Below are 24,024 nucleotides of genomic sequence, written 5' to 3'. Positions count from 1 at the left end.
GCAGCCATGCCATGCCAGCAAGCGCTGAAGCTCTGTCGTCCCCACCCCCACACGTTCCGAGATTCCCCCAGTGATTTAACACCATTGCAAATTGTGTGTGCTGGGCTGGGAATGGCAGCGGCTCAGGTGCGTGGCAGATCTCTTCTGTCTTAAAAATCAGCTCCTGGGCCACAGCACCGAGGGAGAGGGACCTTTTGATTTTCTTCCAAGTTAAATGGAACTCTGTTTTTCCTTTATTCTCAGGTTCATCCAGAATTGTACGTGGACAAATCAAGGGGAGATAAACTGAAGATCAATCTAGATGTTATTTTTCCACATATGCCTTGTGCTTGTGAGTAGGACTTCTGAATGCTGATGATAATTTTTGTCCTTGGCAAGGACTCAAGAGGCTCAGTGTGCCCATAACAAATGAATGTTTATAGATCACTTTCCTTGCGCACTGGTTTCAGATTTGAGCATTGATGCAATGGACGTAGCAGGAGAGCAGCAGCTAGATGTAGAACACAATCTGTTTAAACAACGTTTGGATAAAGCTGGCAATCGCGTAACTCCAGAGGCTGAGAGACACGGTAAGATGCTGTTTTGCCTGTCCAGGATGGATGCTCTGGTAGTCTTTCCACTGTATGCCTGTTTTGAGATTCATGGAGACAAGTGACAGCTGTAGAGTGTTTAAATGCCACAAAGTCTTGAAGACCTTGTAGCATGCAGATCTATTAAACTATTCTTACACTCAGTACTTTTGCAAGGAAATCTTTGCCTGGTCCCTCTGAAATTACAACAAAAGAACCATGGATGCATTTGAGGAATAAAGTTGCGCAGTTAGTGGTCTTTTGGGATTAGAAATCAAGCAGCTGTTCTGGCAAAACTTAGCTTTGGTTGTATGTTTAAATACAGTGGGTGAACAAATGGGACTATGTGGTTCAAGGAAAGAGCCTCTCTCCAGGGAAGGCTCCAGTGACTTAACCCTTTAGCCTAAACTTGCACCTTACTCCATTAACTTTGTGTGTGTTAATGCACACCTGATAAATATATATGCAAAAATACTATTTGCAAGTTGTAATAAGTGATCCTTGGCTACATAAACCTCTCCTCTACATTTTTTACGTGTTATGACTCATCCTTTTTCTTTGATACAAAACAGAAATGATTCTGACAAAGCATTTCAATCTCACAGTAATACTGTTCTGACTTTTCCTTTCCAAAACATGAGTTACTTACTCCCTTTTCTGGGAGTCAGTGTACTGTGTATCAACATGCCAAATGTGTAGCTTTGTATCACTTTAGATTTAACATTTCTGTTGTTGACATTGAAAGGCTAAACTAAGCCAAGAGCTGAACAATTGGCAGGCACAAGGATTTCTCTGGTTGTCGTGGGAATGTGGTGATAGTGTTGTTACTACTGTGTCACTTAGCAGCCACCACAGGTTGTGGATTACAAATTTGTCTGGGGACAAAAACTATTCTACGTGTTGTGAAGCAGGTCTTGTGTCACTCGTAATGTTCTGATTGGGTCTACTTAAGACATGTTTTAGCAAAGCCTTTATGCAAGTAATGTCTGATGTTCCAACAAGGCTTACAGATAGCCAATTCTTTGCATGGAGGCTGTTCTTGAGATGACAAATGCTATGCTCCTTGTTGGTCTTACTTCACATGTCAGCAGGCTACATACATACCATTTCAGGTGGGCATCAGGTGTAGGGTGTGCAGCTGCATGTTGTGTGTGGAACAGTCATTATGCATAGAGCAGAACACAAGACAGAATTTCTAGATGTGTCTCATCACTTTGAATCCTCTTTTGTCTTAGAGCTGGGAAAAGAAGAAGAAAAAGTGTTTGATCCAAATTCTTTGGATGCTGATCGCTGCGAGAGCTGTTATGGGGCAGAGTCAGAGGACATTCGGTAACCTTTACACCTTTTTCCTATCTTCTTAGCACTTGAATCCAGGTATGTTTTATGCATATTTTTTTTCCAAATGTCTGTGAAGGTCTGTGCAATGAAATCCTCCTCTTAGGCATATGTTCAGAGATCCAAGTTGTTGTGGTTTGGCTATGCCTTTGGAAGCTGCACTTAAGATTGTTGAGAAGGTACATCTATAGGTTGTTTGGATTGTCTACATGCCTGTTTAAGCAGTACAAAAGTAGTATCTCAGCAGACAAGAGATTTTCTGCATTTGTTTGGTGTCCAGAGTGGAGGTGTTTAAATGATTTCACTGTTACGTGAGCTATCTTGACATAAAACCTGGTTATGTCCTGGCCTTGCCTTCTTGCTTCTGCTGCTGGCATTGCATCCTTACAGGAGCAAAGACCAGACATCTATGGCTCACACAAACAATAGGTGTCTTTTTGTATTTCTCATTCCTCCTAACAGCAAGTTACTGTAAAAATGGATCCATGATAGTCCATGTAGGTTCTGGACTAATCTTGGCTATTTTTGGCTCGGTGGTAACTTGATTTGTCCCATATGTCAGGTTGTGCCGTTTCCCAGAGATGTTTTCATCTTGAGGGATTCATAGTTGCTGCCTTCAACAGCAGTTTTTGTCCAACAAAACACGAAACCAAGGAAGAAACCTGGAGTTTTTTTCTGGTAACCAAGGTGTTATCCACAGGTAGAAAAGTACATAGAAAATTTGTTGTTAAACCCCCCTTTAGCCCAATGTCTTGGCCTAAAAACAAAGGAAAAGAGGAATAGAAACAGGCAGATGCTTTGTTCACATGAGGAAGTTCCAAACTGCTCGTAACTGTGGGACACTGATGTTGTTTTTGTGGCATATTACTTTGCCAAGGGCTGCCTTGGCTGTGTAAGGCCAGGCAGAGCCCTCTTCAGACTCCAGTCCTGCGCTCAAATAGCGTGCATCCTCACCTTCAAATCTCAAAAGGCACATCAAGAAGCTAATGCTCATTCAGGGGCATTAGGCCACTTTTCAAGGTCCAGTCCCCAATGTTTGTGTTGTTGCTTTGTTGAAGAAGAATCCATCAAGGATTCAAGTCCTGCACTGGAGCATTTGTTCTTAATGGTAAAGATGGTAAGATGGTGCTTGTGCTTTTTGCAGGTGTTGTAATACTTGTGATGATGTCAGAGAAGCATACAGGCGGCGAGGCTGGGCCTTCAAGAACCCAGATAGCATAGAGCAGTGCAAGAGGGAAGGGTTTAGCCAGAAAATGCAAGAGCAGAAGAATGAGGGCTGCCAAGTGTATGGTTTCCTAGAGGTCAACAAGGTGAGAGAGAGCTTTTGCTGTGAACCTGCTGCATGATGGTGAGGACTGTGAAAATGCAGAGTCAAGGCATTCCTCTCCTTTTCCAGTTTTAAGTGCTCACAAGACTTTCATAGAATAACCTCTGGGATCAGCAAGGTCTTTGTACTTGTCATGGGGTCCAAGAGGACAGTCAGGAAGAGCAGTGGGAAGAGGCTAATTCTGGTTTGTATTCTTGTAGGCTGGTAGGAAGTCATGGCAAAAGTTTTGCCTTTTCCTCCCACCTCGGTACTGAGTCTTTTTGCTGAGATTTTTGAAGGAGGAGAGGCAGCTTCTTTGAGCTTGAATTGTTCCACCTGCCCTTCTGGAGGCCACAAGTGGATGCTGGATATAGCAGTAACCAACAACTCACCTGCAGAGGTGGTGGAGAGAGGGAAATGTTATCTTCTTTAGAAAAAAAGTGGAAGCAAGGCTATTGGAGTTGATTGTCACGGCTGAAAATGCTCAGAGAGGTGGTTTTTGCAAGTGATGTATGAAAATATATAAGGTGCACCAGGTAACTATGTAACCTGTCATTTTGCGGGTTACCCCCACAAACACACAGTTTGCATACCCAAGTACCTTCTAGAAGTCAGACCCAGGCTTTTTTTTTTTTTTTTTTTTTTTTTACTTCAAACTCTGTTCTTTTCTTTTGGTTTTTTTTAATCCTTGTGTATTTTTCCTGGAGACCACAATCTTTATTTATAGAAAGTAGATCTTGTACTCACAAATCCAGACATTGTGATTTGAGTATCATAATAGGTAGCGATCTGTTACGGGACCCTCTCTCACAATGTATGATGAGCAGGAAGATTCCAAGAGGAATACTGGATGTAGGAACGGTCCAAGTGTGAGTGTTACTGGGGAAGTTTCTGGGGCCTGTTTTTAGGCACTTGGAATTTTGCCCATCCTCATTCTCAACAGATCTGCAGTTAACATAAGGCATAGGTTTGCCATGGCATTGAAGATGTAATACAGTATGTGAGCTTGGAACATTCACATCTTCCAGGGCAGAGTTTATATGATTGCTAGTAAGTGTCAGGGAGGATTGGCACTTAATATCCATATCCCTTTCAGAGTCCCGGATGAAATTTTACCAGTTTGTCTTTTGCAGATTTTTTGGGGGTTGGGTTGTTTCGGGAGGGGAGTTTGGTAGGTTTAGTGCTTTATTTTTGCATTCTCTTTTTTTTTTCTTGTGTGTATACATTGGATCACTCCTGATTATTGTATTAAGTGTTTTCTTACCTTGTTCACTCTCACTTTCTCCACTCCTTTTCTTTGATACTGTTTTGTATTTTCTGAAGGGCTAGTCAGTTCCCTCCTTGGAGTTAATTCCTGCTTCTCCTCATTTTTATGTTTACTAAATAATCTGCATAGAACAGCTATTATCCACATCAGTATTTAATTATGGCTTTCAGCATCACTGCCTGTAAGAAACATGGGAAATTCATACCTCTCTTAGGCTAATGTCTGCTACTACTATCACCTGTGAAAATGAGTTGGTTGGTATCTGTCTTGTGTAAACAGAATCTTAAAAGTCCAAACACCAGTAACTTCTTTACTTACATAGATTCAGTCTGTTTAATAAAAGGTTACTCTCTCCTGCAGGTAGCTGGAAATTTCCACTTTGCACCAGGAAAAAGTTTCCAACAGTCTCATGTACATGGTAAAGTATTTTCTTTTCCTGCTTATTTGACCTTTTCCTTTCAAGTGTGTCTGACCATTTTCTGTTAATATCTTTGCATTACTGTCTATAGTAACAACATCACTGCTTCAGTGGGGAGGACATTGTTGAAGTTATTTTACAATGCTTTAGAGCTATCATGGACAAACAGAAAAGTGGTTTCTAGGGGTGCTGCCACATGGGTGTGGAAGAACTTGGGAGAGAATGTTTCTGGGCAGTCTCTCAGTTCTGCAAAACTTTGCTGCTCTGCAGTCAAACAACCTCAGTTAAGGTGTTTGGTCCAGAACCTGACTACCAGTACCTCTGGAAGGGATATTTTCCTCCATTCATGAGTTTCAGAGTAAAATTTAAGTTGTGAAGGACTTCCTTGAGTATCTATATAAATATAGCGTGGCCAGAAAAATAGTGGTAGTTTACAAAATCATGTAATGGTTTGAGTTGGAAGGGACCTTTAAAGGCCATGTAATCCAACCCCCCTGCAATGAGCAAGGACACCTTCCACTAGAGCAGGTTGCTAAGAGCGCCATCCAGCCTGGCCTTGAATGTTCCCAGGGACTGGGCACCCACCAGCTCTCTGGGCAACCTGTGCCAGGGCCTGACCACCTTCAACATATACAATTTCTTATATCTAGTCTGAATCTGCACTCTTTTAGTTTAAAAGCATTGCCCTTTGTACTATCACAACAGACCTTATTATAATGTCTGTTTCCATCTTTCTAATAGTTGTCTTTAGGTATTGGAAGGGACTCTCAGGTCTGCCCAGAACCTTCTCTTCTTCAGGCTCTCCCAGCCTCTCTCCATAGCAGAAGTGCTCCAGCCCTTGGAGCGTCTTTGTGGGCTCCTCTGGACTCCTTCCAGCAGGTCCACATTTTTCCTGTGCTGGGGATCCCAGAGCTGGAGGCATCTCTGCAGGTGGGGTCTCACCTGAGTGCAATAGAGGGAAAGAATCCTCACCTGCTACTCATGCTGCTGGGAATGAACCCAAGATGCATGTGGTTTCTGGACTGCCACTGCACATGGCCAGGTCATGTTGAGCTTCTTGTCCACCAACACCCTCAACTCCATCTCCCCCGGGCTGCTCTTGACTTGCTCATCCCCAGCCTGCATTGGTACTGGGGGTTGCCCTGACCCAGGTGCAGCACCTTGCACTTGGTCGTGTTAAATCTCATGCAGTTCACTGGCCCCACTTCTCAAGCTTGTACAGGTTCCTCTGGATGGCATCCTGTCCCTCAAGCATGTCAACTTCAATACTCGGCTTGCTATTATCTGCAAACAGGCGGAGGAGGCACTCAATCCCACTGTCAGTGTCATTGATGAAGATATTAAGCAATATTGGTCCCAGTATGGACCCTGCTTGTTACTGGTCTTCATCTGTATATTGAGCCATTGAACACTACCCTTTGGACGTGATCATCCAACCAATTCCTTATCCAGTGAAGAGTGCACACATCAAATCTGTTTTTTTTACTTATATCACTCACTCCAATTTAATCTGTACCACTGAGGTAAAGGTCAGGGGAGAATGCGAATGTGCTTGGTGAGAGTAACTGGTGTATTTGGAGAAAAACAAACTCTTGAGCACAGAAGAAGCACTTTTGTACAAACAACAATAATGAGAAAAGCCTGGTTTTCCCCACAATACTGATTGTTCGTAATAAAAAAAAAATCTCACTTATTGTAGCAAAACCTGCTTTGTGTGCTTAAACTAGCATGACAACAGCAACCTTACTACAGCCAGGATCAACAATGTCACAGCATATATAAGGAGAAGCATCTCTGCATTACATCTCTCTAACAGTCAGGAATGCAGGCTGGCTGCCTCAGAGCAAGTACTTGGTGTATAGAGAGGAGGGGATGGAAGTCAGGATAGCTCTCTAATTGCATGTCCTCCAGAAGTGCTGTACAGCTGAATTAAAAATTCAGTCAGAAAATACAGATAAAACCCAAAAGGGCTGTGTAGTCACTGCCAACCTCATCCACTCATTTTCTTGTTCCCACTGGCTGTATCTGATGGCCTCCTCTTTATCTATGGAAAAAGAGTGTGTGGTTGCTTCCCACTCTCTCCCTGTCCCTCCTTATGAAGCTGGTCATTTGTGGAAGCCATTTGACCTCTGAGCTTCCTTGCAGGATTTCTGTGAACCTCTTTCAGTTCAGCTCTGTCTGAAGGTACCAGACTGCATGCAGAATTAAGGTCCAGGCTAAGCATGAGACGCAGTGGCCTAATGATTTTATTCCTTTTGTTCTCTCTTGCTTTCCTAATTATTCGTAACATGTGATTTTCCTTTTTTCCCAGCCTTTTTCTTGCCATTGTTTTCATGGCACTAGCCAACAAACAAGGAGTTTTTCCTGACCCATAAGGGAAATGGACTGCTCAGAGCATGGTTGTTTTCTTGTACGTGCCTCACTGTAACCTTTCTTTGTAATACTTTGGTTTTTTCTCCCTTTAATCACAGATAAAGAATTTGACTAGCATTAGAGGACAGGGTTCTGTGAGATATTTCCAGAACTCTTACCTCATTTGAGTCATATTTCCAGACAAGAACTTATGTGTTTGTGGTGTTTGATTCCTTCAGTAAGGTCTGCATTAACATGCAGTCCTGTTAATACACTTAACAGAATGTAACACAGGATGAAGTTGAATGTCGAAGAGAAGTCTGAATATTCCAAACGGTTGTTGAAAGTCGTGTTAACAATTCACTAAATAATTTTACTAGACTTATTTGATGCAGAACTGTAATGACTGACAGTATTTTTGCTTTTTCTTCTATTTCCTATTGATATGAAACAGTAGAGAATATGGGAGTGGAGAATATCAGTACTGTGGAAAGTTCAGTCCACTGCACCATTCTTCTTGGCTCCCATTGGAATATGTACCACGTTTGTACGGCTGATGGTTGGAGTTTTATTTTGTGGTGGCACTGAAATACTGAAGCTTGCATATCAGCTTTTCATTTTCTTGCGTTGTTCCTCTCTTCTTATGTTGAGGGTTCCTGTTGTTTCATAGATCTCCACTCAGGGAATGGGTATGGGCATCACTGTGACAGTGCCAAGGGTCCTATTAAGCAGCACTTCGTAGATCTGACTGCAAATGTAATCCTGATCTGAGCTTCTGAACTTTCGTCCTGTGCTTGGTGTTAACATCTTAAAACTCTAACTTCTTTTCTGGGGAGAAGCAAGTTGAAATGGCTTTATTTCAGAGAGTAGAGTAAGAGGAGCTGACACTCATGACAGCACTGTATAAGGTGCAATTTTATTTCTGTTTAGTTATTTAACTTCAGTTATATATCACTTTATTTGCATAAGGTCTGTGTTCTCAGCTCTCCATTAGAGGCTGAGCACTTTACTACTAGAGGTAGTATTTTAGCTTAGTTTTCACGATTACTATATGTTTTAGTGTGTATTGCTACTCATTCCTAATCTCAGGTCATCAGAATTGTCCTGTCTAGGATGATTCACACAACTGATCTTATGCCTTCATGCCAAAAAATTATTAATTACCTATTAGCTAGTGCATAAATACAATGCTTGAACTTCTTGGACGGGTACTCCATCTCTGTCCTTCACATCCCGTGTTCCCTGAGAACCCGAGCTGAACCTTAGGAAATGTGTTGCCTTTGAAGCAAGCAGTGATGCTGCTTTTTATTCCAAGTTATTGGAAGCATTTTAAATTGGTCACTTTAGGCTTGCACCATGATGTGGCATCATCAGTATCAGAGAAGACCCCCCAACTCCGGAATGTCATACTGGCTGCAAATGGTTGTTTGTTGTTCAGTTGCACTGAGAAATCCCAGATCATTAGGAGGAGGATTGAAAGAGATTGTAAGGAGGACTTCCATCAGAATTCTTAACACTGAAACTAGTAGTTGTGCCTCTCCTGCATTAAGGGAGGCCAGAGTCAAACATTACCGATACTTAGAGTCTTCTGTTTTAAGCAGCACAGCCTCAAACCCTGCTTATTCATTTGGTTCTTGCTGAGATTGGAGTTCCTTCACTGTAATCTGTTTAGGCTTTGAATTCTAAACTGAGATTTTATGTTTGGGTTATGTGATGTGCTGCAGGTTTTGGTGAAGTTCTCTCTTTCACTTGTGCATCTGCAAGTACAGCCTCCAGCATCAGCTGTGCCTGTTTATGACTCTGAATATCCTATCTGTTTTCTTTTGCAGCAGTTCACACCTTCTGTATTTCCGTCCTGTCTCAGAGGAAATAGGAATGATTGGGTGATTTAGCTGTTTAACCTCTGAGGTTTGTGGTTCATGGGCTGCTGCCATGTCTGTCCATGCCTGTACAGTAGCAGCCATCTCCTGCTTCATCTGCAGCAGTTGACAGTGAGTTTCCTGCATGCAGAAACTTCACCTGTGTAGTGGTAGGCTCTTCAAGAGAGTGATGTTACCTATATAATTTCCATCTTTCTTGCTCTATTTCTTACAGTTGTGGGGAAGCTGAGGGTTCTCATTCCTCCTTTAGATTGTCTTTGGACCATTCTGTTGCTGAGGTGCCATCATCTTGCCACCATGACTCTTGCCACCATGTCTTTTTAAGAGAAGACATTGAGCATCATGCTTTTTTACAGCCAGAGAGCTTTTTAGGATTATTTAAAAATGTCTCATTGGATTCCTTCAATTCCTTAGAAAAAAAGCTGGTGTTGATGGCGTCATTCAGGACATTCTGTCCTGAAGACACGCTCACAATGTCTGTGACAATTTCTGTGGATGGAGCAGTCTGTATGTGGTCCAAATATTGTGGTTTTCTTACACCCTACATGTCAGCTGGAGGAACAAAGTTATCTTTGAAGATGCTGTTTTTGGGAGATTACTATTTGTTTTCATCCTCTTTTGTGGTGATGACTGTGGAAGGGAAAAACACAGGTAAGCTGATCTTTGAGATGATGATGGTCTTGGAAGAGGAGCTGCCTACTTGGAGCCACCAAGCTTTGCCTAAAAAGGCAAAGCTTTGTTAGCTCTCTAGGAGTCAGATCCACTGGTCAGTTGTACATCTTCATTAGTGTTCTGCTTATATATTTAAGGAAGGGCTTGTTTCTTTCTCTGCTAGAGATTGTTTGACAGCCAGAACTATTCGAACTCCTACTTGGACACTGTGGATGACCCCAAAAAGCCACTCTTATTTTGCATCCTTTTTTGTGTTTTGATTACTGAGTTGTGGAAAGATACCAAGTGTTTGACTGCAGACTGGTTGTCATTTTTCAAGTCCCTTGGCACCTTCTCAGTGTCAGCCAAGAGCAAGTGACACTAACTCCTTTTTCTGCAGAGACTGCAGCCTCATTCTCTGTTCCTTTCCTACAGACCCAGTAGTAGTGGGCCTGTTACTATTGCCCAGGCCTCTACAGATAGCAGTTGCTTATCTGAATTCTTCTCCTGCCCAACAACATACTTGAAAAAAAATGATGTGGGACTCAGTCTCCATCAGGACACCAGCTGAGTGTGAAGGAGATCCAAATTGTCTGATCACCTGTACACTATTCCTTCCATAGAGGAAGTGTGTATGAGCTCATTCTAACTTCTATCCCAAAGTAATGTCTGTTAGGGAACTGCTTTTATCCCCATACTGAATACTGAATGCTGAGAGTCTTACTTCATCCTCAGCATTGCTAAGGACTTTTCTTTTTACGCCAGTGACATCTTATCAGAGTTTGGTTGTCTTGGTGGTGAAAGACATGAGGTTTCACCCATTTATGGTAGACAAACTGTTTTCAAGTTATATCAAGTCTGTTTTGGAGACAACAAAAATGACATTTTCATTTACCACTTCACTATCATCCTCAAGTTGTACCAGTTGTTGGGAATGCTTAACATTTGTCAAGCAGCCCTCTGGAGCGGCCTTACCTTCTCCATACCAAAAATCATGGTATTGTAGAAGCACCACCAGAGGTGGATCAGGGGGGTAGAGGGGATCAGAATTGCTCTGGGAAGGATTCAGAGGCCCATAAGTCTATAAGGCCCTATAAGCTTATGACAGTTACTGACTAGTGTTAAATATATATATTGCACAGTGTTGAATACACATGAACAAGCTTTTGAAACAAACAAAAAATGGAATTTACGTAACCTCCTTTGAGATATGCTGTTCAAACATACATTTCCCCTGTCCCCCATCCTTCCTGTATTCACCTTTGTCTGGATCTTGCAACAGAATTAACAAAACCAGCCTCATGGTTTGTTATTTGCTCTGTGCATCAGGTGAGATGAAAGTAGCACAGAACTGATTAAGAATAAAAACCTCTTACCCAGCTTTGAATGTTAATATGTTGTAAATATAAACCTTGAGTGCATTTCTGAATAGCTTTGCTCCTAAAATGACCTCTCTTACCTCTTATGACTGGAAAAGAATCTAAATATAACCAGCATTGTTGTCTGGCGTGCTGGTTTGGAGTTCACTTAACATATTTGCACATCCCACTGTGTTTTTCCTTTTGGTGATTAATTCCTGCGTTTTGGGTTCTCTGTTACACTTTAAATGATTGCTTCACCAAATATCAGTCCTTTAGCTATCTAGGGGGTCATTTTATATGGCCTAGAAAGCACACTAGCACAGATGTTACTCTTCCCCTTTTTGGTATGAACTTTAAATGCTAGTCTACCTGAATCTCTTTATCTTTTCTTTGTAAGGATCTGAACATTTCTCTTTTCTCTCCTACTCTGCTTGTTTTCCCAGTGCACCTCTTGAGATTAAGTGTTGCTGTATCCTTTTTTTTTCCTCAGAACTGCAGAACTAACATAATTTTTGTTACTTGCTGAGCCCATAAATCTCTTTTGGAAGGAGCTGTTGATCTAGGCTGGGATTTGAGAAGACTTCTAGGAAGCTAAAAGGCAAGCTATTCCAAGACATTCTTCCATGGTAAACAAGGTGGAAAAGGTTAAGAGTCTTTGTCCTAAATGATTTTAATATCTCCATGTTGGAGAGAATGTGTTGGCAAATGTTTAGCTGCACTGTGCAGCTAATGTGCTTGACATGTTGGAGTGACTTCTGCCTTTTCAAGTCAGATGAGACAATTATCTCACTTAATCTCATTTGTTCAATACGTTAGAGAATATCTCCTGAGAATTCATGTACCAAGCCAGCTAATCTGTGAGTAGTTTGTAGGAACTTTTACAAGGGTTAGTAAACCACTGGATTTTTCTAAGGGTAATCTTGGCAGTTGCAGGTTGAAATGCGGTGTTTCGATTCAGTAACATCTGGCAGAGGACTCATTCTCAGCTTTGCTCACTCCTTCTTTTAGCTGCAACATTTTCTGTGTTGCTCCCTGCCTCATTACCCTCTTCACAACACATCCTTATGCCACTTCCATCTTCCTGCCACTGTGCTCCTGTAAGGTATTTTCCTCCATAAAATTCATCCCCAGTTTGAAAAGTGGTGTCCTAGCTCACCTTGGAGTAATGTGTTTGGGTGGCTGTCTTTGGTTTCTTGGAACCTTCACATGTTTATTGACATAGTCCTGAATGGCTGTAAGTGCTGTTAATCCTCTTTTAGGGGTTAAGGGCTGAATTTTGAAGTCTAAGGAGGCCTTGTGATTGTTCAGGTCAGAAATGCAGGATTGGGAGAATTCTTCAGATAGACAGCAATTGTTAAAACTGTGTACTAAAACAGTGAACAAATCTTGGTTCTATAAAGCAGACAGAGCTCTTGAGAAACTTAAGATCTTTCACAGGTATCTTTGACTATTAGCTGTGGTTAAGGAAATGAAGAAATGTATTTGTTTCTTCAGAAATAAGAGCCTTTGGTCCTAGCAGACAGTCTCATAAAGATCTTCTGTTCTCTTTCCTTGTCCTGTTCCTTCTCTTAGCAGGCTAAACAGCCTCCTGATTTATGTTAAACTAACTATGGTTAGCTAAAAATGTATCTGCAACATAGAGTATGTACACATGTGCTTAGCATAATCATCAGTGATCAAAGAGAAGTAAACCTGTGGTCTATTGGAAGACTGATATAGGAACCAAACTGCTCTATTGCTGAGTTGTAAATCACTTATTGGAGAGGAGTTTTATAAAAAGTACTTAATTGTGGAAAGCGTAGCAGAGCACTCTGAGGACATTTTGTTTTGGATAGCCGTAACTAATAATAGGGGTCACACACAATGTAAATCTGGTGTAACATGTTAGTTAATGTCTGGTCCTTCTCAAGTGGTGCCCTGGGATTTCTCTGGTACTGTGCTATTCCTGTAAGTTTTGTCACCGTCACTAGTCCTCAGTACAACGTCACATGTGACTACCCAGGTGATAAAGCTGATAAACGCCATAATCCTGCGAAGGGTTCTAGGAGCACCGCTACCTGGAGGATCATCCTTCTGCCTGTCTGTGCATCACTGTGCCAGTGCAAGTTTTGATGCACCTGTGGGATTCACCTTACTTTGGAGCTGTTCTGGCTGGAAAAATAGCGTCACATAAAGCAAGACTTGCATTTCAACCTTTTACAGACTGATGTGGCTCATGACTGAAAGGTGGGTGGGATAGGAATGAGCTGTGGGACCGAAAGCTGGCAGGACAAAGCAAGTTTTATTCCTTTGGTGGTATGAAATCATAGAATACCCTGAGTTAGAAGAGACCTACAAGGGTCATCATGTATGTGCAGTTTAAGTGCAGACCCACCAGAGCCAGGATCTTTGTGGAACTTTGTAATAATTGAAGGTTAGCCTGCTAGTGTCTGTACAAAAGGCAGCAAGACTTGACACTTCACTGGCAGCCAAGCCATGGAACTCTTGACTTAAGTGCAAATAATAGTGCACCATGAAACAGCCTGGTGTTGCTGGTAACTGTTAAGAAAACAGTATAGCCATAATGCCAAGGCCACTTCTCCTGTCTTTCCTTCCTCTGCCCACCATCACATATACTTCCAAATTTTTACTAGGAATTTCTTTTATAAAGTTCATTGATACAGTTGTCAGCATAGGCACACAAATCTGTGTGCTGTCACTGTGCTAGTGGCAGTGACAGGTCTGTGCTCCAGTCAGAGACAGCAAAAGGATTATCTGAAGCCAGTGCAGCTCTGAGCTCTTTGTAATGCAGAACCATTGCCTTAATTCCAAGTACTGCAGCCTTAGTCTCTGGGCATTTAGCTGTGAAATGCAAGGACCTCTCCCTACATCTGAGCCTTAGGAGGAGGGTACTTTAAGGTTAACATTTCCTTTTCTTATTGTACATTCTAGCCATGGAACTCTTGACTTAAGTGCAAATAATAGTGCACCATGAAACAGCCTGGTGTTGCTGGTAACTGTTAAGAAAAACAGTATAGCATAATGCCAAGGCCACTTCTCCTGTCTTTCCTTCCTCTGCCCACCATCACATATACTTCCAAATTTTTACTAGGAATTTCTTTTATAAAGTTCATTGATACAGTTGTCAGCATAGGCACACAAATCTGTGTGCTGTCACTGTGCTAGTGGCAGTGACAGGTCTGTGCTCCAGTCAGAGACAGCAAAAGGATTATCTGAAGCCAGTGCAGCTCTGAGCTCTTTGTAATGCAGAACCATTGCCTTAATTCCAAGTACTGCAGCCTTAGTCTCTGGGCATTTAGCTGTGAAATGCAAGGACCTCTCCCTACATCTGAGCCTTAGGAGGAGGGTACTTTAAGGTTAACATTTCCTTTTCTTATTGTACATTCTGTGTTTTGCATGCATATCTCTTTGGTTTTAGTAAGGGTTTTATATAAATACAAATACAGCTTCTGGTGGTTTACTGAAAAATGTTAATAGAAAGAAGTCCAGAGTGCACTTATGCTAAGTAAATGTTTTAAAGGAGAGACTAGTTCAAATCAGATCTTTAGCTTTGCAGCTTGTCTTGTGCTAGACTCTCAAGGGAGCAGCATTCCTAATCTTCCTTAATGTAGCAACACTTGGTAATCTGACTCCATTAGCTCCTAAAGTAATAGCCCACGATTATTGATGTGTGTTTCATTTTGCTAAGGTGAAAGGTGAGGTCTGCCTTCCTGAGCACATGAATTTACCTGTTAAAATGGCCACAGCTTCTGGCTTCTTTGAGATGATTGTGTGACTTTGGATAAACCTGGTAGAAGCGATACTGAAACGGAGTTGCAATTTATATTTTCATCCTGAGACTGATGCTTCTGGTATTGCATAAAGTCATTTAAATAGCAAACTAAAAGATATCCATTGCCTCCCACTGCCTGTATCTGTGCCAGATCCCTTCTAGGGGTGTGTGGTGCTGCCAGCATTGTCATATTGCTGTATGTGGGAAGGGCAGAGATCCAGCACTGGTGACAGTCACCTCAACCCTACCAGTGGTTTGCAAATACCCTGCTCAGGCCATCCCTGCAAAGACTTTTCCTTTCCTACTCTGTTCTCTCGGCAGCAGTAGCAAAGCTGGTAGGCAGAGTGCTGAGACTTACTAAGACTATGACGATTTTTTTAGGGCCCTTGCATGTGATATTAAAGCATGTGCTCTGCTCAGCTGTTAGTTTAGATCTGTTGTGCCTCTATGTTTTACAGCAGTGAGACGAGTTATGTGTGGCTAACAGCAAAGCTTTCCTTTCTTGCCTCTGGGATCTTGTTTTTGCCCTAGATGAAGAATACATGCAGGTGAGGACTGAATTACCTAATCTGAAGTAACCCTAAATTAAAGTTACTTTCCTTCTTTCTAGCAGTAGCTCTGTGTCAGGAGGGGCATTAAAGCAGTTTTATCTGTCACACACCCTACTATGCAAGCAAGAGAGAAACCCAGGCAATTTTAGATTGTGATGGAAATGAGAGGAGCTTCTTTATTGCTAGAATATGGTAGACATGTATTATTGTTATGACAATGTGAGCTATATTGTTAACTGTTTTTCTATTACAGTTCACGATCTGCAGAGCTTCGGACTTGATAATGTAAGTGTTCCTAAGGCAGTGGTCTAGTTCTCTTAGTCTGTTTTCCTTCTGGATTTCCCTCCCATTGCCACATTGACATCCTAGATTGCAGCAGATTTGGCTTTATGAGTCTAAGCAGAACCTGGGACCTGCTTTCACAGAGGGTTCTGAAATACATTCTGGGACATTTGCATGCTGCGTGGTGAGCCTGTGCCTCTCTTCCTGAGCCTGCCTTAATCTATGCTTCACAGTTTCTTAAGGTTGATATTGTCACAACTGCTTCTGGATCTGTTGGAGTTTACCTTGTGCTCTCAGGTCAGCAGATGATGCTCATACCTGTGCCTCCAAGGCAGCTGATAGCATGTGCTCCTATGGCAGCGAGAGGAGTGGGTGGGAGAGCCTGCTCTGTAGATGGGAGGAAAGGGCGCCAGGATCTGAGGATTTCCAGCAAGAGAAGGAGAAATTCCACGTCTTGAAATCTCCTATGAATAAAAAAGAAGAGCAAATGTTTTGGAGTTTACTGTTAGGATGCACAGAGAAAGGGAGCACCTGTTTCCATTCTAGAGCCACACTCAGAAAAATATACAAACAATGAACTTCAGGCCCCTTACTTTCCCCCTTGTGTGCTGTGCAGCTGTTTGAGTTATTAGCATTTCCATTTCAGATCAATATGACGCACTATATCAAACATCTCTCATTTGGAAGGGACTATCCAGGCATTGTGAACCCTCTGGATGGGACAGCCGTCACTGCACAGCAAGGTAAAAGCCAGCTGAGAGAAGTCTCTTTTTAAGTGTCTGTATTAATAAGTGTTAGAACAGAACAGGAGCAGAGTTCCCGGTTTTAACAAGAACCCTGACAGAGTTATGTGAAATGTGACTCCTCCACCTTGTGCTCTTTCTGGAGCATCTGTCTCCATTCACCTGGAAGAAATCTGCAACCATGTTTGGATTCTGTGACCTTTCTGAAAGATATCTCTGTTCTGTGTTCGTGGATGCACAACAGCAGGTACAGCACATCATTATTAGAGGCCTTCCTCAGATGTTGTTCAACATCTGTTAGACACCTGAAGTAAGAGAGAACCAGAAGATGCAGGGTAGAGAAAAAAGGCCTTATTGGTAGTTGCTGGAGAGCTGTGGTGTCTGCCTTACCTTGACATACCCAACAGTAAGAGCTTGAAAAGCTGCAGTGAAGTTGAAACATTGCTGATCTTTTCCGGATAGCTCCAGATTTGCTGGCTTGAGAATGAAAGACAGTTTTCTCCTCATGTTGTTGCTGTGCATGTGTTTATTTATACAAGCCTGCTTTTCTGTGAAAGGTCCTTTACATGCCACTGCAGAGTTTTGGTATTTTTAGGTCCACTGAAGTCTGAAAAGTTTGTCTTTGCAGGTACTTGGAGCTGTATGTAGTAAAGCTTGGAGAAGGAAGTGATTTGCTTTGAAGTGGTGATAGGATTGTTAGTCCTATCTGAATTTGTTCTTTTAAGTTTTCTACCACTGATTTTGATCTTTGTACCCAAATCAGAGGACAGCATTAAAAAAAAAAATACAGAAAAATTAAAAGGTGTCATAATGTTCAGTACGATTATGATGCTGTAGTTAGCCTGTGGAGTAACAAACTATCTGAGAGGGAGGGCCTGTAGCTGACTGGTAAAGCCACAGCTAGCCCATAGTATGAGCTCAAGCTTTTTCATCCTGAGCCTCAGGGAACCAGTTGGTAAATTCTTGAAGACATGATCCAGTAAAGAAGTAGGAGAAGTAGATTGCAGGTCAGATTTATGTTTATTGCAGCTAAAGATACCATATGCAAGAATTACTTCTGCTGTAGAAATGGATGAATAATCTTCTCTAGGGAATTTCATAGAAAAAAGTTTTTTTCTTGCATTCTGTTATCCTTAAGAGAATTGAAGGAACAGGCTGGTCTGAGGCAACAGTAGGGGTTCTTCTATTTTTTTCTTCACTGGTCCAGATCTTCCTTTTCATCTTCTGATACAATAAATGCCATGCTTCTACAGGAATAAACTGCAGTGTTAATTGTAGTTGATAAAAGATACCCATGTAGACCTGAGTATGTTTTCTTAAGGCTATGTTGTTAAAAATAATAAATTTTCCTGGGCTAGAATTGAATTTTAAAGAAGTTTTATTGGTAAAGCTATAGCAAGTTTGTAGGTTTTCCATTTAGTCAAGGCCAAAATGCCATTAGTTTTGGTTTTGGTTGGAGCAGAAACAAGATTCACTTTGGTGAAAGGAAGACTCATTTCAGACTTTAACTTTTCTGTCCTTGAAAACCTCCAGTAGCTGTTGTGCAAAAAGATGTTCCCTGACAAGTTGAACAAAACTAGTCTGTGTCTACACAAAAGCTTCCAGCTTATTGCCGGATATTAATTGTGTCTCTCCCTGTCTTTGCTTATAGCTTCCATGATGTTTCAATATTTTGTCAAAGTGGTCCCCACTGTGTATAGGAAAGTAGATGGTGAAGTAAGTACCTTTTTCCCTGTTACTTTGACAAGTGAAAGCCTTCACTTTCTCCTCATATTCTTGATGCTGACAGTAACTGGGGATCCAGGTGTGTTGCCAGGTGTATACCAGGGGCTGTGTTGTACATTCAGTACTTGGAACCCCCAAGTATGGAATTTGGTAAAGAAACCGGGATAGTATCTTTCTCAGCTTGGATTGTAATTTGTGTCAGATAACTTAGTAGGGAGGACAGAACATAATTTCATTTTACAGAAAGCCAGTTTAATTGCTCTAAGAATAGGACTAGTATGAACAACATGTAGAAGAATGGCAGGGCACACAAGAATGCTGGAGAGTGATCTTCATTTATGTGAAGATAGGCTATCTCTGTCTTTCTCCACTCTCCTGCTTTTATGTATTGTTTCCTTTATGCTCACTCTTGATTATTTATCAGTGCTGTCTCCTGAAGCATTCTTAGCAGGACTGCATGTTGGTAGAGGATGACATAGACTTAGGGTTGAGAGGGACAGCTTAAGCCATTAAGTCCAGCCTGGGTATGATGCATCCCTCATACTATGGGCTAGCTGCGGCTTTAACTGGTAGCCTATAGTAAAAATAGACCTCATGGCAAATACCTGATCCTGATAGAGCTCTTCATGACTCTTTCTAACCAATGTCAGGCTGCCCACATGGGCAGGGCTACACTGATGTGGTTCACTGAACTCGTGTTTTAGTAGCCTTTCCTATTCCCTGTTAGCAAAACAGCATTTGCTTTGTTTGTTTCCTGGTAGGTGGTAAGGACTAACCAGTTCTCAGTTACACGACATGAGAAAATAGCAAACGGGCTACTGGGAGACCAGGGTCTGCCTGGTGTCTTTGTGCTGTATGAACTTTCGCCCATGATGGTGAAGCTGACAGAGAAACACAGGTAAGAGACATTTCATTTTATTTCATTCATCCTTCATTGATTTTGTCATTTTGTGTAGCTTGAAACTTCATCCTCACTTAGACATGACAGTGCAAATGCCTGAAATTCATCCAAGCCCCTTCCCAGCCAATGGAGAGGAAGAGATGCTCACTAATGTCCTTCCTCTCCATGTGAACCCTGGTTAGGGACTTGGTTTTTTCTGTTATTATGTGAAGCATTGTAATCCAGTATCAAGATGAAAAAGGAAAGTGGTGCGAGGAGCAGACGTGTGATATAATGGTTCTTGGTTCGGACTTCTAATGGGAAGACTAGATTTACAGAGCATACCCATCTTACCAGCAGTACCCACACAGTCCAACTGGTTCCTTACTCTGCATTTTCCATAGCTTTTCTACGTCTTGTAGCCAGTGTGGAACCTCTTCTTCTCTCTGGATTAATGGCCGGCATGTAACTGCAGGGGAGGGGAAGCTGTCCAGTCTTTGAGGTTCACAATGGGGGATAGACAATGTATCTTAAAATGTATTAACATGTGCTTAGTGATTTAGTTACTGTGTTACACGAGCCTGATATGCCTTCTGACTGAGTAGGAATGAATAATGTCTTAGGGATTAAAAGTCCATATTTTAGGTTTATAAATTCAGTTCTTCCTCTTAGTGCTGCTGACTAAAAGTAGCAGTGACAAACTCCATTCTGTAGCCAATAGGGGTTAATTAATTCTTTAATCTGAGAATTGTCAGCTATGAATATTTAGGTAATGCATACTTATATGGTGTGATGAACATTATTATAATTATTAGTTAATTGTTACGTACCTGACATTGGTATCTGAGCTCATGCTGGTTGTTCAAATTCTAGGTCCTTTACTCACTTTCTCACTGGAGTTTGTGCCATTGTTGGAGGCATATTTACAGGTATTGCACCTTTCAATCATTTTGCTTTCTAAAGTGTAAGCATTTACTGTCTTGCTCTTTCTAAAGTTTGCATGTCTGATAATAAATCCCCATTTGACGAAGAGAGATGATTTCAGCCTTTGGGAGGCAGTACAGCATGTTCTGCAGAGCCACAGGAACGGCATCAGACTGTAGTTAGCACTGGAGACTTACAAAATGCTGTAGATGATGTAGATCTGTTACAGCATTTCATTTCATTAGATCTGTAGACCTGTCATAGTATTTCATTCTGATGCTCTACAGGATATTTTGTTTTGAAAGGAAGCTGTTCTTCACTGACTAGATGAAAGCGTCTTTACTTGCGTTCTTGGTCAGCTTGGGTCAGATAGTTGCTTTCATGTGGAACCAAAGCTGGTAAAATCTGTGAATCCAGGTTGCCATGAGCATAATATATATCTCAGAGATATCAAACTGTGCTCCCAGACATAGGAGCTCTGGCTACTGTTCTGCAGGGACTGGATGGGGTCTTGTGAGGAGAGGTTGTTCCTGCAGATCTGTCTGAGTATCTGCACTTCACTCTTGGTGCTGGCTTCTGGAGTAGCTAATCAGTATCTGCTCAGGTCTGTGCATGGGAACAGCCTTGGTCTAGCCTTGCTCTCCAGGTAGTAATCCAGGGTGCTCATAGTGAGAGATGTGGGTGTTAAGGGCCAGCCCAAAGATGTGGTCAGGGACCTGAGAAGCCAGTTACTGTGTCACATAACATCTTTATCACATACCTATAACATCATACCTTTATCTGCAAGGTTTTCCCATCATCTGAGGTGTCACAGTGCTCAATTAACCTGATAATGTTAAACAGAATTTCTGTCTGCAATGAATTTTATCCTGTTCATCTCTGTGGTTTGAAAAGGCTTTCAAAAATTACTTTCATGACAAATTCAAGTGCCCTTTAGCACTGACTGAGTTTCACAGCCAATTCATGTTTGCTGCCATACACTGCGCTCAGACTCTGTATTCTAGAGATAAAATCAACTGGTGGCCAGTTATGCCAATTACTTGTACCAGCAATAGTGTAGCCAGCAGGACCAGGGTGGTGACTGTCCCTGGCTGCACACTGGTGATGCACCTTGAATCCTGGGTTCAGTTCTGGACCCTTCATGACAAGAAAGACATTGAGGTGCTGCAGTGAGTCCAGAGAAGGGATTGGAGCTGGAGAAGGGGCTGGAGCATAGGTCTGATGAGGAGCAGGTGGGGTTACTCAGCCTGCAGAAAAAGAAGCTCAAGGGAGACCTTTTCACTCTCTACAACTACATAAAAGGAGGTTGGAGCCAGGTGAGGGTCAGTCTCGTCTTCTAAAAGGGACAGGATGAAAGCAAATGGCCTCAAGTTGCACCAGGAGAGGTTTAGATTGGGTACTAGGGAAAATTTCGTCATGGAAAAGGTTGTCCAGCTGTGGCACAGGCCGCCCAGGGCAGTGGTAGAGTCACCCTCCGTGGAGGTATTTAAAAGACATGTAGGGACATGTAGACACTTAGGGACATGGTTTAGCAGTGGGCTTGGCAGTGCCGGGGACAATTGGATGCAATGACCTTAGAGGTCTTTTCCAACCTAGATGATTCTATGCTCTTCTAAAGTCATCTCTGTAACAGTGTTCGAGTAACAATGTCAAATTGATTCCACAAGTAGAGATAATTTCAGGGCAAAACAACCACACAAGTGTCATCTGAAGCATTACTCAAAGACCAAGTATTAAGTCCAATAATTCCATATTATATAGTAATAAACAGAAGATTCAATTCCCATTTTAGCTGCAACTCTTTGTATAATATTGAAATGTACGTCTTTGTGTACGGCCAAGTAATCATTTACTTATTGCTTAGATTAGATTGAGGTTTTGAATAGAAGAAGACTATGAAGCTTTATAAAATCCTGTCATTGAAAAAAGGCTCCCTAGCAGCCTTTGTGTTCCCTCCCTGGCAGGAGCTCAAGGTTCCTGTCCTGTGAAAACCTTGATTGTCTGGGGTCTGTGGTACGTTAGACCCATTCTGAGTTTTTCTGTGGTCACAAACAAGCGCTGAATTAATATGCTGCTTCAGGGCCAGAGAGGTTTGGGGAAAATACTGCAGAAATAATTAAAGGCAGTGGTTTGTATTGCTTTGTGTCTGGTGGGTGTACATTGCAGTCTCCAATAAAGGGCATCCATCAAGGGCAGCATATGGTACTTTGAAGGTGAAAATGAGCAAGAAATGGGAAACATGCCCTTGGCAAGCTGAGTCAAGGCAACAGTGTGGCATAAAGCTCTCCACTTCAGCTTCCTCTCCAAATTCTTCTCAATCATCAGTAAACACATATGACTCAGCCTGTCTCTTTTACTTCTGAAAAAGAGATCTTTTCTAGAGAAGCATGATCACCTCTGCCCTGCAGGCTGGGTCTTTTCTGTCCTGAGGAGATGAGGACTTTACTCTTCTGAGCAGCAGCAGCAGAACCTTTTTCTGTCTGGTGGACCTGGGATTCCTTTCCTCTGACAGCAGGGTTTGTGCTTTCTTTCCTTGAGAGTTGTTCTCTCTTTGAGGCATGTCTGACTTCATCCATTTGGTTTTCTCCTTTTAGTTGCAGGTTTCATTGACTCCTTGATCTATCACTCAGCACGTGCCATCCAGAAGAAAATTGAACTTGGGAAGACAACATAAAAAATAAGCAATGACCTCGCTCCATTTACAAACAAACAAAAACCCCCAAAAAACCTCCAAGCCTCCAAGGAGAACTGAACGGTCTCTTTGAAACGCAAGTGATCTTCTGAGTGCACAGGAGAAGAGGTTTGGAATTTCCAGACGGCCCTAACCACTCACGTGTTACTGTGCCCTCATTCTTTGGCCTTAGTTTGTGGATGGAACGACTTGAACCTTACTGCTGTAAAGATTAGCTGTCATATCTGGCTGTGCAGACCCTGCTGTCAAACTCCTTTTGTGTCAGTCCATGTTCCTCCAGTTCTGTTCCCCTTCCCAACAGAGATGCTGGAGATACTGCATCCTGTTTGCCTCAGAAATAATGTACTTTATTATCAAGAGACCTGTAATGGATTGAAGTTGCCATCAAATAAGCTTTCTAGCAACACCATCAGGGATTTTCAATTTTTCTTTAAAATATTTCTGGGTGTGCTGATGCTGTATGTCAGACTTCTGTGAAAATGTGCTGAATCCCATCTGTTGCCTTCCAGCCATCCTGGGCTGCATGGGGAGCCTAAGCATTTGGGATGTGCTTTCTGTGCTGGGGGAGCTCCCAATTGTTCTTCTTATGAAAGATGCAAGTTGATATTTCAGAAAAAAAAAGTCTCTGGAATTTTAATTGATTTTTAATTTTTTTTTTTCATTTCCCCTTGGTGTATATTTTGAAATAATGTCCATCCTCTGTTTGTTCTGGTAAGGCATATGGAGGAATAATTAAATTATTTGAACTAATCCTGGTACTGAATTGGAAATTAGAATTAAAAGACACCTGCATTGTGGCAACGTACGTAGCGATTGTGATGATGATGGTGCTTTTTTTCTGTTAAATCATCTCCACAAGTGAGTAAAGTGCTTGGTATGTGGAACTATATTGGTAGAAATTTCAAAATAATGAGGAAAAAAAAATGTGAATTCTTGCCTTATTTGAGGTAAAACAGAGTGATTACTCTTAAATTTCATATCTGGATTTGCTTTGGTATGACTCTAGTCTTGGTCCAAGCAATTGGACAGGCACAGGATCAAATACTGCAGAGAGAAAGCTGTTTCGTAATTCATTTTAAAGCAGGTTTTGCTAGGCAGTTGGTTCTTTTAGTTAGTTGAACTTACCTATTGTTGCACCGGGGATTCTTGCAACACGTGTATCAGACAACAAGGCCCGGGAGGAAAAGAATATATGGACCAATTCTTGGTAGATATTTTCAGAGATGTTTATTTTTCCAGCCACCTGGTCAGCGACTTGGCCAAGAACTGAGCAATCAAGGGACCAGAGGGTCCTTCCCAGGCAGGGGAACACAACC

The 24,024-nt window shown here is 41.9% G+C and overlaps 1 protein-coding gene across 1 annotated transcript; it reads left to right on the top strand.

Moving 5' to 3' along the window:
- Positions 1 to 222: 222 nt before the first annotated feature.
- ERGIC3 (ERGIC and golgi 3) lies at positions 223 to 23,638 on the top strand. The gene is made up of 11 exons (XM_008629555.2): positions 223 to 331; positions 450 to 569; positions 1,805 to 1,898; positions 3,049 to 3,214; positions 4,838 to 4,895; positions 15,716 to 15,747; positions 16,391 to 16,487; positions 18,139 to 18,203; positions 18,974 to 19,110; positions 19,966 to 20,021; positions 22,611 to 23,638. The coding sequence occupies exons 1-11, from the start codon at positions 319 to 321 to the stop codon at positions 22,688 to 22,690; spliced, it is 918 nt and encodes a 305-aa protein (XP_008627777.2). The 5' UTR covers positions 223 to 318; the 3' UTR covers positions 22,691 to 23,638.
- The last annotated feature ends 386 nt before the right edge of the window (positions 23,639 to 24,024 follow it).

This window comes from Corvus brachyrhynchos, unplaced genomic scaffold, assembly GCF_000691975.1.
Source record: "Corvus brachyrhynchos isolate BGI_N302 unplaced genomic scaffold, ASM69197v1 scaffold1560, whole genome shotgun sequence".
NCBI classification, from domain to species: domain Eukaryota; kingdom Metazoa; phylum Chordata; class Aves; order Passeriformes; family Corvidae; genus Corvus; species Corvus brachyrhynchos.
Note: the sequence above shows the minus strand (reverse complement) of the source record. Positions and strands in the feature narration are given on the sequence as shown.